The 11315-nt window shown below is 35.0% G+C and overlaps 1 protein-coding gene across 1 annotated transcript; it reads right to left on the reverse strand.

Moving 5' to 3' along the window:
- Positions 1 to 517: 517 nt before the first annotated feature.
- LOC129948372 (succinyl-CoA:3-ketoacid-coenzyme A transferase, mitochondrial) lies at positions 518 to 10431 on the reverse strand. The gene is made up of 8 exons (XM_056059346.1): positions 10075 to 10431; positions 2333 to 2528; positions 2101 to 2274; positions 1818 to 2030; positions 1443 to 1748; positions 1100 to 1377; positions 865 to 1032; positions 518 to 800 (listed from the first exon to the last, which is right to left on the reverse strand). Exons 1-8 carry the CDS (start codon positions 10141 to 10143, stop codon positions 657 to 659), a joined length of 1548 nt encoding a protein of 515 aa, XP_055915321.1. The 5' UTR covers positions 10144 to 10431; the 3' UTR covers positions 518 to 656.
- Positions 10432 to 11315: the final 884 nt, after the last annotated feature.

The raw sequence follows: 11315 nt of genomic DNA on the forward strand, positions 1-11315 counted from the left end.
GGTCTTCACAGATGGTTCGAAACGAAGGCGTGGTTTGGGTCTGGTATATTGTCATCTTATTCTCCTTGCTTGCGGTCAGCACATAAATTGCCCAAAAAAGAACTACTGCATCGTCCGAGCCTACAAATATAGTTTCTCTCATTTACCACCTCGATGATTACCACCTGAAACTATTGCTAACCAATCCTGTGAGCGAGTTATGTTGTCAGAGATGGAGGGGACGTATAGTTTTAGGCCGAATGCGAACAGCTTATTTGAGAAAGCACTTTCCATGACATGACTTTTGCAGGATTTGTTAATTCCACGCAGGAGGTAGTACCAGTGAAAAAAAAAAACTTTTAAATGGCATAGGTAGGGATTGAACCCAAGAACTCAGTCCAACGCACTAGAGCCTAACTAAACCTTGTTTGTCTGGTATTCGTGACGAGTTTCCAGAATTCTTGATAGTACATGATAAATACACGAAATATACATTTTATTTATCCACGTAACAGCATAAAATATAAAAACTCACAACTTCTATTTTAACAAAATAAATGCATTTTAATCACTTAAGAAAATATCAAAAACCTTTAATGTACAATAAACCGCTCTAAATCCTGACTTGTGGGTAAGAAATGAATCACAACCTGTGACTATTTTCTATATTATTATCATTATTCATCAATCTGACCCATTTTTTTAACATTTGGTGATACAGTGAATTTGGCACCAGTACACGCAATCACATCATCGACTGTCAGTCCCTCTGCGACTTCAATCAACGTGAGACCAGTTTCCTTTTCCACTGTAAATACGGCCTAGAAAATAATAAAATTGTCATCAAGCAAACCTTTTTCTGTTTTAAATGAATTTCATTTTAACCTTTTCTGTTATAATCATGTCGACAACATTTTGACCCGTTAGTGGTAAGGAACATTCTTGCAAAATTTTAGGTGCCCCATTTTTAGTATTATGCTCCATGGTAACTATTACTCTTGTTGGCGCAGCAACCAAATCCATAGCACCACCCATGCCCTTTACTAATTTTCCCTTAAAATAGAGAAGCATTTTTGTTTCCATTGAGAATGAGAAGGAAATTAATTTGATAGAATTCTACCGGAATCATCCAGTTGGCTAAATCACCATTAGCTGATACTTCCATTGCTCCTAATATGGTCAAGTGAACATGTCCACCACGAATCATAGCAAAACTTTCATCCGATCCGAAAAACGAAGCACCAGGCAAGATGGTAACACACTCTTTGCTAGCATTGATTAAGTCAGGGTCAACTTCATCCTTAGTTGGGAACGGACCCAGGCCAAGAACACCATTTTCTGATTGTAACATGACGTTCACTCCTTTTGGAATGTAGTTTGATGCAAGAACAGGAATTCCTTTTTTCAAAAAGAAAACAAAAGTTGACTACAAATTCTTTAAAAAGAGTTTATAAAAAGTTCACCAATTCCTAAATTAGCGTACATCCCATCAGTAAACTCCATGGCTACTCGTTTTGCAATTCGTTCCCGTAGAACTTGAGCAGGAGTCTTTGGCTCTTTGGTTAGGCCACTTTCTTCTCGAATAGTAAGCTTTTCAACGCGTTTGTTGTAGTTAGTACCTTTAACGATTCGTTGTACATAAATACCAGGAACATGGACTTCGTCGGGCTTTATTGCACCAACAGGAACGATTTCTTCAACTTCGACGATCGTACATTTGGCACCTCTACACATTGGTGCATTGAAATTTCTAGCAGCTTTATTGAATACTGAAATTGAAATTTAAAAAAATCATCTTTGCTGGTTTTCTACGCAGAGGCAAACAAAAATAAACTAACCAACATTTCCATACGGGTCTGCTTTCTGTGCTTTGATAAGAGCATAATCGGCAAAGATAGATTCTTCTAAGACATAGTTCTTGCCATTGAATGTGGCAACCGGCTTGGGCTTACTGTAAATCTCGACCTTTCCATCTTTGCCGTACTTTATGGGAGCACCTCCTTTCTGAATTAGAGTCGCATAACCAGTGTGTGTGTAAAAAGCAGGGATGCCTTTGGAATTAATCTAGCTTAAATCAACTGAAACAACAAATATTGTAAAAGGCAAACACGCGATACTAACCAGCGCCACCAGCTCGGATTTTTTCAGCTAATGTTCCTTGGGGGGTCAGCTCCATTGATATTTCACCGTTTAAAAACTGTCGGATAAGTTCATTATTTTCACCAACATAAGATGCAATAAACTTTGTCACTTGTTTATTTCTAAAAAGTATCCCCAAGCCAGTCTTATCGACACCTTTAAAAAAAAGTATTTATAAATCAATTGACTCTGCTGTTTTTTCATTTGGTTTTACCTCCATTATTAGAAACAGCTGTGATATTTTTCACATTCTTCTTTAGTATAGCATCAATTAGCTTTTCTGGAATACCACAGATCCCAAAGCCTCCGAAAAGAATAGTTTTTCCATCAGGAATATCAGATATGGCTTCGTCGGCGCTTCCGAATATTTTTTTAGTTTGATTCCCGGATGTTGAGTAACAAGCAACCAGCTGCAATTATAAAATAAATAATAATTTAGAGCCACACAAAGTGAGAACCATTTCGTACTGAATTCTGCGTCTCTAGGTGTTTAAGCGACATTAATATAGGAATAAGAAAATAACTAAAATTACCTAAAATTAAAAATCTAAATAACTTAGAAAGGATGAGCTCTTTGAAAGAAAAATAGATGAGGATTTTGCGATCGAAACAGTAACTGAGTGCCGGCAGGATTTTAAATATATTGACGCTTCTCTTGGAAAAAAAACTCAGGAACGTCAAATCGATATCCACCATCTTTTTATCGGTTTTAAAGCCGCGTATGACAGCATCCATAGGGAAGAGCTCTACAGGGTTATGTCTAGTTTATGGCATCCCTGTGAAACTTATCCGTTTGTGCAGAATGACGATGGAGAATACACGCTGCTCTATCAAGGTCGGAAAAGATCTCACCGATGCATTTGATGTCAAAAAAGATTTTAAAGAAGGCGATGCACTGTCATGCGACTTCTTCAATATCGTTCTGGAAAGAATTGTGCAAAACTCAACCGTCAACATTAGATGCACAATCTTCCAAAGGTCCATCCAATTATTCGGATGCGCAGGTGATATTGACATAATTGGAAGATCAAAGCGTGATGTCAGTTGAGAGTTTTTGAGCATTGCGACGGAAGCGAAGAAGATGGGTTTAGTGGTCAACAAGGGCTAGACCAAGTATATGCTGTCATCAAAAAAAGTATATTGAACAACGACGTCTTGGACAAAACGACGCCATAGACAGCTATAACTTTGAGGTAGTTAAGGACTTTGTCTTTGCGCTGAGGCCTGGACCTGTCAAAGAAAGATGAGAGCGTCTCAGGATGCTTCTAAAGAAAACTTCTCCGGGTGATTTTTGGTCCCGTATGTATAGATGGAGAATAGAGGAGAAGATATAACGACGAACTGTACGGGCTGTACAGAAACGCTGACCTAGTTAACAGAATTAAAGTCCAACGACTTAGATGGTTAGGTCATGTAGAGCGAATAGACGAATCCAATCCCATGGGACGGCGCAGTAGAGGAAGAAAGCGATTCAGGTGGCGCACGCAGATGGGTGAAGACCTCAACCAACTTGGCGTGTGAAACTGAAGACAGCTGGCTGGAGACGCATGTTGCAGTGCCACCTTAAGTAAGTAAGTAAGCAAGAAAGACGCTTCTTCTATTTATTACTTGACATAGAAGATGAGAAAACGGGGTCTTCTTTCTTTTCGTTTATGCAGATTCTGTAAAGTCAATTTCAAGGATAGCCATCAGCTTACTGTAAATTACAAAGATTCTTTCTTTAGGACTGTTATTGAATTAGTAGAGACAAACTTGATTGATTTGGTATGTGCTTGACTTTCTGAAAAGACGTGAAACACTGCTTTCCAATCGCAGAATGTAAATGTGTGTCTTGCAGCGACCAACGAGGAGACATCTCATTAATTTTAGATTGTTTTTGGTAAGTTATACACAATACAAACATTTTATGGTTGTAATTCTCAAGTATTGAGGCTTATTACAAATTCCAACGTAATCGAAAAATTTTACGAATTCCGAGAAATAGTATGAGATCTTCCATTACAAAAGTATTTGGCAATACTTTTACTTGCGGCATATAGGAACTATAAGGCAAAATTTCCAACTCGAGATTTCAATCAAACATGATATTAAGTGTGGGGGAACTGATGTAAGCAAACCTAAAATATAATATTCTAGTATTGGAATACATTTAGTACCTACTTTATATGTAGTAGTAAACCTTAAATATGATTACATGTATCTATCTGTCAATATATAAGTAACCTGGAAATAATATATGTCAGTCCTTTTTTGCTTGTGATATTCGGCACTTCATTTCGATATACAAAATTAATGAATTAATTTAATTGAATAAATTAGTCTGAATTTCAATTATTAAATTAAACAACATTCATTTTTTTTAGTAAGAAAAACATATTTTTGTATTGCTCCGGAAAGGAACCGCTCATAGAAACGTTTTTTTTTTGTTTTTTAATTTTCTAAGCAACTTTTGAACCGATTTCAAAAATGTTTTGTTTGAACGAGCTCTTATATTTCCTTAACAAGTTTGATTATCAAAAGTGCTATTTTTCGTTTGGATTTTGAAAAAAAATATTGAAATTTTCTTTCAAAACTCTATAACTCAAAAACGGTTCAACATTTCGAGCCCTTCCCGCCATTTTATCGTAAGCGACATTTTCAATAAAAAAGAAAACTTAATTATTAAAATTTGCTAGTAACACATAGAACCTTGGAGGCTATTGCTATTTCTTAACTTAAGGATAATTACTAATTTTCAATACTGACTATGGGTACAAGTTGTTTCAAGGACCAGCAGTAAGCTTTTGATTTGTCGTTTACGATAAAATTAATTTTGGCGCTTACAATAAATTTGCGGGAAGGGCTCGATTTGTTTACGAAATTCAAAAGTAGAGCGCATATTTTATTTATTTATTTTTTAATTTATAAAATGGCATTTAAATTTTTAAAGAAAAACTTATTTTTCGGATAAAATTTTGAATCTTAAATTAGTTTTTTTTTAAATTATTTTACTTGTATTAAATGTATGCGAAAGAGCGCATTATTTTGACAAAGTTTTGATTAAATTCCTATCTTTTATTCAAATTAATGCCTTTGGTGCATATTTATGTATTTGTATAACTATAACTATAAATACCAACGATGGCCGTGTAGCGCCACTGTATCGCATTAGAGATAACAATCAAATCAAATGGGGTGGCGCAACAGTCCGTTGTGAACCAGGGCCTAGTGACTTACAACTCTCAACCATTCCTGTGTGCGAGTACTGTTGTCAGGAATGGAAGGGACCTACAATTTAAGGCCGAATCCGAACGGCTATTTTGAGAAAGCACTTTTTCATGACAAGAATTACTGTTGAAGGATTTGTCAATTCCTCGCAAGAGGCAGTACCCGCGAAAATTATTTTTTTTAAATTAAGCTGGCACAGGCAGGGATTGAACCCAAGACCCCTTGCATGACAGTCCAACGCACTAACCATCATGCCACGGGTACTGATAACAATAGCAACCAAAATATTGCCATCACGTCAAATACTGGAAAGGGAATGTGTCAGTGTGCTGAATGAGTTATTAAATAAAAGTAATATCTCTTTCCGTTAGCTACCAAAGGATTTAAAAGTCCATAGCAATGAAGCAGCAGATTCTTTAGTAGAAAAGAGACGTACGGGCCCCATCGCGGAACAGCCAAATTTGTTATTAAATCAGACAGAAGGCCAAAAATAGACTCTTTAAAGTAATTCCATTGAATACAACCACCTTAAATAATCTGAAACTTTTACGAATACCAACAAAGTAAAATGCACTACTGGATCGAAATTTGCTCCTTCATATAAAGATTCTGCTTAAAAAAGTACCTTTAAAAATATACCGGTAAAATAGGTTGTTTTCAAAGATATATAATCCATTTAATTTGTCAAAAAAAACTTAATTTTTCAATTTTTTTGTTTGAAAATCATTAGGCCGGTTTTTTTTTAAATTAATTTTTTTTTAGAGTGAACCAAAATAAAAGTTACAAATACAAAGATACAAATTTTCCATTTATTCTTAAAAATATTTTTGTTATGCAGTTGTTTAGTGATTGAAAAGAAATTTAGTCTGGACGAATCATCCCTTTTTCCGACTCTCATACATAACTAATTTTAACAAATAAGGTGTCAAAACAAAGAGAATATACCGTAGACTATGCGAATTGTATTTTATTGAATATTAATTTTTAATTTGTTGAAAGAACTTAACTTTTTTTTAAATGAAAATATGAAATACTCGAAAAATATTATGTTAAGGGAAATGGTTTGTGTATTTGAATGAACTTATCGAATACACACCATTTTTTGTCGGTAAGCTAGTTTCATCCCAAGACACAACTTATCCTAGGACAACTCATCCCGGAAATGAAAAATACTTTGTAAGCATACTTTACGAAAGCAATTGTTTGTTTATTGAACTAGTTCGTTCGAAGCTTTTTCATTTGGATAGCTTTATTTTAATTTCATATACGAAGAACCAGGATGGAAAATATATTATCTGAATATAAGAAAGAGGCAGAACACGTATGTTTAAATTTTAAAGCCATCGACTATTGCTTGTGTAGTTAGGTAGGTGTCTAAAACGGATAAAGAATAGTTCATTGGCGTTCTCAGATAAAGACATATTTATGATGATAATGAAGGAATGTTAGAAGGTGTTTACTACAATCCAATCACATTCCTTCTTTCCTACAGCTTAAACATGGAGTTATTACGTTCACTTTAAGGTTAAGGTTAAAAAAAAATAAGCGAAGATGAAGGAAAATAAAATATGTGCGAAAAAACTTTATTCCTAAAGAATAATATTTAAAAATCCAAGGGTAACAACATAATATTTCTTGATAGACCTTTATTTTAATACCTTTTTGATTTTCCTAGCTTTTCTATATCCAAAGATATTAGCATTTATGTCGAAAAAGTGCTGATTTTTAATGGTTGGACATTTCGAACTTCAATCTCAAATATCTCGGATCTCCCATGAGTTATCGACAAAATATTTTTGCAGATATATCCGGCTTATATACCAAATACCAAATTCATTGGTGTACACTCCGGGCCGGATGTCCCTTATAAAATGAGCAATCCCCTTTAGGTTGGTAAACTCTGGTGGATTACTGAGAGTTCTGTTCTGGGGCTAAATACTTCTGCAACGGTTCCCTAAGATGTTTTCGACCCGTGTGTGTACTACTTAATGGTAATTGACTTTAGAGTGCAGTTTACTTCACATTATTTTTGGAGAATGCAAACAAAAGTATTTTAAGTTGCCTGAACACGAAGAGCTCGGTGAAAATATAATTTTCTAAAAGTCCAAATGACTTGAATGAGCCATGTTAAGATTTGTTTGATTTATTTGCAGAAGTTTTTTTTATAAATTTCTGGTATTCATTTCCTGACAAAAATAACAAGGTTCTCACTTCTTGCGGTTATTCTGTAAGCGTTATTGTCTCATTCGCAAATACAGTCTGAAAACTGTCGTAAGTAAAAAATGTGAGGAATTCTTCCTCTTCCTTGGTTCCTACGCTCGTTGTGGATGACACTCCATTTGTTAGCTCTTTAGGGAAAGCAAATCTCTTTGCTAGGCAGTTCGCCGCCAATTCAACTCTGCCAGTGAGTGTTATGACTCCGCCTGTACTTGAGCGAGTTAATGATTCTATGGGGCAAATATTTTTTCGCACTCGTACTGTAGCGAGAGTCCTAAAAGATCTTAACATACACAAATCTGCTGGTCCGGATGGTATCCCCGCTATTGTTCTGAAGAGGTGTTCTTCATCGCTGGCAAAACCACTGCGTAAGCTTTTCATCTGTCCTACTCCTCAGGTCTCGTACCGAGCGGATGGAAAACCGCATTTGTCCAGCCTATTCCCAAAAAAGGCGAATCTTCCTCACCGTCTAATTATTGACCGATTGCACTTACGTCCCTTCTTTCCAAGGTCATGGAAACGCTGATTAATTATCAGTTTAAGAAATATCTTGAAGAACGGAAGCTTCTTAATGACCGACAGTATGGCTTTCGTAGCAATAGGTCCAGTGGTGATCTCATGGTTCATTTCACCGAACAGTGGAACAAATCTTTACATAGTTTTGGAGAAAGTAAGATTATTGCACTAGATATTTCAAAAGCGTTTGATAGGGTTTGGCATCAGGCTCTCTTATCGAAAATGCGTGCTTTCGGTTTGCATGAATCCCTACTTCATTGGATTAGTAATTACCTTTCGAATCGTTCAATACAAGTTGTATTGGATGGATTCAAGTCTGAAAACCACAAAATAAATGCTGGTGTGCCCCAGGGCTCTGTTCTATCTCCAACACTCTTTCTCATTTTTATTAATGATCTCCTGTCTGTAACATCTAATCCAATACATTGTTTCGCTGACGATAGTACTCTCAGCTTTTCATGTTCGTTTTCAGATTCACACCCCTCTTCTTCGGATGTGGAACTGCAAGGACAAAATATGATAAGCTCATTAAATTCCGACCTAAACAGCATTGTACAATGGGGAATAAGAAACCGCGTGGAATTTAATGCTTCGAAAACGCAATGCTGTCTTGTATCGTTAAAGCGAAATATACCCCCCCTGCCATTATCCATAAATGGCACTTGCATCGAGGAAACTGAACATCTCGATATTCTTGGTATGTGTATCACCTTTTGTGGAACGATCACATGCGCGATGTTGCCAAAAATGCCGCAAGATGTTTGGGTTTTCTAAGGCGATGCAAGAAGTTTTTCTCCCCTCTGATCTGGCTGTTATTTACAAGACTTATATACGTCCAAAGCTTGAGTATAACTCCTATATCTGGGCTGGTGCTCCTGCAACTTACTTAAGCCTCTTGGATAGTATTGAACGTAGAGCATTTAGATTGATTGGTGATATTACCATCATAAGATCATTTACGTCACTTGAACATCGTCGAAATGTTTCTTGTCTCACCCTGTTTTACCGTTATTTTAATGGTTTATGCTCTAGAGAAATAGCCAGCTGCATTCCTCCCCTTAAACAGTTCAACCGTAATACTCGTGCTTCTAGGAATGCTCATCAATATACCCTCGAGCCCATCTTCGGTCGTACTGTCAAGTACAGAGATTCGTTCTTTAGCCGTACTATGCGAATGTGGAATGCCTTGCCACACTATGTCTTTCCCAGCTATTGCAATATTCAGGAATTCAAAACCAATGTGCACCGACATCTCCTTTCAACCCCTCTCTCCCTTTCCTAGTGCTCACACTGTGTCTACATAATAAGGGTAATATATCCCCTTGAGTGTGCGCTTATTATAAAAAAAAAAAAGTATTTCATGGAGAGCGCCAACGACATAGGGTTCAAGAAGCTCAATTGGAAGAAAGGACTTATCGTCCAAACATCTCTCATCTCATGGATTTTTAACAATATAAAAAATCAGATAGCCTCTATTAAATCGATCCTGGCTGCTCTGAGGAAACAATTTTTTCACGAGCAAGCATTTTGACCCTACAGTTTATGTTACCAGGTTTTAGTTCGAAATAAGCCATCATGCCATTTTATTATTTATTTATTATTTTACTAAGTACAACAATTACATTTGAATTTGGCACACGCAACCTATATACAAATGTATATGTACATTTGAATTATCATTGAAAATGGCTAAGTAAACAATTGATTTTTAAATAAGACCTCCAGCAGCGGACTATATTTTGCTGATACATATATTTAAGACTGATAGTGTTGTGACGTTGATAGCGTCAAGATGTTTTTTTGTAACCGAACCGGTGTAGCAAGTTTATTAAAAGTCTTTGCATATATTTTTTTATAAATGTAATTTTTCACAATAATGTGATATTATAAGAGGTGTTTGTTTTCAGGTTACAGAACCATTTATGCAGGAATAATTTAAATTGTTTCTAATAGACAACTACAATATTTACTCATTGCATAATAAACTTGATAAATGTTTTTGTTTAAATTCCTTACCTTAAACGACGTTTGATTGCTGCAGCTTCCAAAACGTAACAGGTGTTTTGGTATGTTGAACAGAATCATTTTAAATCTTAAAATTCTTTATTTTATTGTTAAGGGAATCAAAACTAAAGCCTCACAAAACACAGGCAGGTAGACACACTTTAAAAATATTGCAAGTACTTATAATTCAAGAGCAGATTATATTAAATAAATATAATTGTCGTCATGCGACGATGACAACTGTACGAAGGGAAATAACAGATAGAAGTATGTATTGTAGTCTATGAATTTCAGTGGATCATTAAAATTAAAATATTTAAATTTGTGTTATTTACAAAACAAGATAACAAATCAAAACAAAAAACTAATCACAAATAATTCCATGTGTATCAAAAATTTGAAAGCTTAACAAAAATGACAGATGACTATGAATAGCAGAAGAGCTTTTTAAGGGTTTGATTAAACTTACGCGGGCTGACGTTAAAGACACTACTCATAATGCGTACTTGCCCAAGCATCTAAAGTGAGTTTTAAAGTGGATTTACATGTGTGGACGTGGAGTAGAGGCAAATAAATATGTCATAACGATACCGAAAGTGAGAGAGTATACACCAGTGGTAAATTTTTTTTACTTCCTATAAAATACTATACATTTTTGACAGTAATGTGCAATGAATTAAATCAAAAAATCTTACAAAAGAAAAATAGTTTCGGCCAACAATATTCTCAAAATGATAGTTAGAAGGATTAATAAATCTTTATAAAGTGAAAACGCATTCAAATTAAGAAAAGTATTTAAATAGTGTAAGTCAAATATTTAAATTACTTGCATGAACGTAACAATTAAAAGAAAGTTTAAATGGAACTCTTGAAGAAAATGTAAAAAAGCGTATGTAACATAGTAACACAATTTAAGTAAAGAAGAAATATTGTTGAACTCGCAATAATACAAATGTTTTTTTGGCATTCTATAATTAGTATAGTAACAAAATTCTCAATAAAACCCATCGGCAGTAGCCAGAATCTTGTATTTAAAAGTTGGCACAACTGAAAGAAGACTCCTGTCAGAATAATAATACAAAAAACACAGATAAAAGAAAGTTTTGTGAAAATCAAAAGTTTAAATTAAATTCAGCAAAAAACCAAACTAACTAAAACTAATAAAATGGACACCTTTGAAGAAGAAATGGTAAGAAAACATCTGGAAATTGAGATTCTATAAAAAAAAGTTAATTTAACAATTGCAGCTTTGA

This window comes from Eupeodes corollae, chromosome 2 (genome assembly GCF_945859685.1).
Source record: "Eupeodes corollae chromosome 2, idEupCoro1.1, whole genome shotgun sequence".
In the NCBI taxonomy this organism is placed as follows: domain Eukaryota; kingdom Metazoa; phylum Arthropoda; class Insecta; order Diptera; family Syrphidae; genus Eupeodes; species Eupeodes corollae.

Excerpts from the sequence above, each read along its gene's own strand:
- LOC129948372 (XM_056059346.1), bottom strand. The coding sequence starts at position 10,143 with ATGATTCTGTTCAACATACCAAAACACCTGTTACGTTTTGGAAGCTGC. Across the intron at positions 1,378-1,442 it reads GTACGCTAATTTAGGAATTG|GAATTCCTGTTCTTGCATCA; the intron begins GTGAACTTTTTA and ends TTTTGAAAAAAG. Across the intron at positions 801-864 it reads ACATGATTATAACAGAAAAG|GCCGTATTTACAGTGGAAAA; the intron begins GTTAAAATGAAA and ends ATTATTTTCTAG.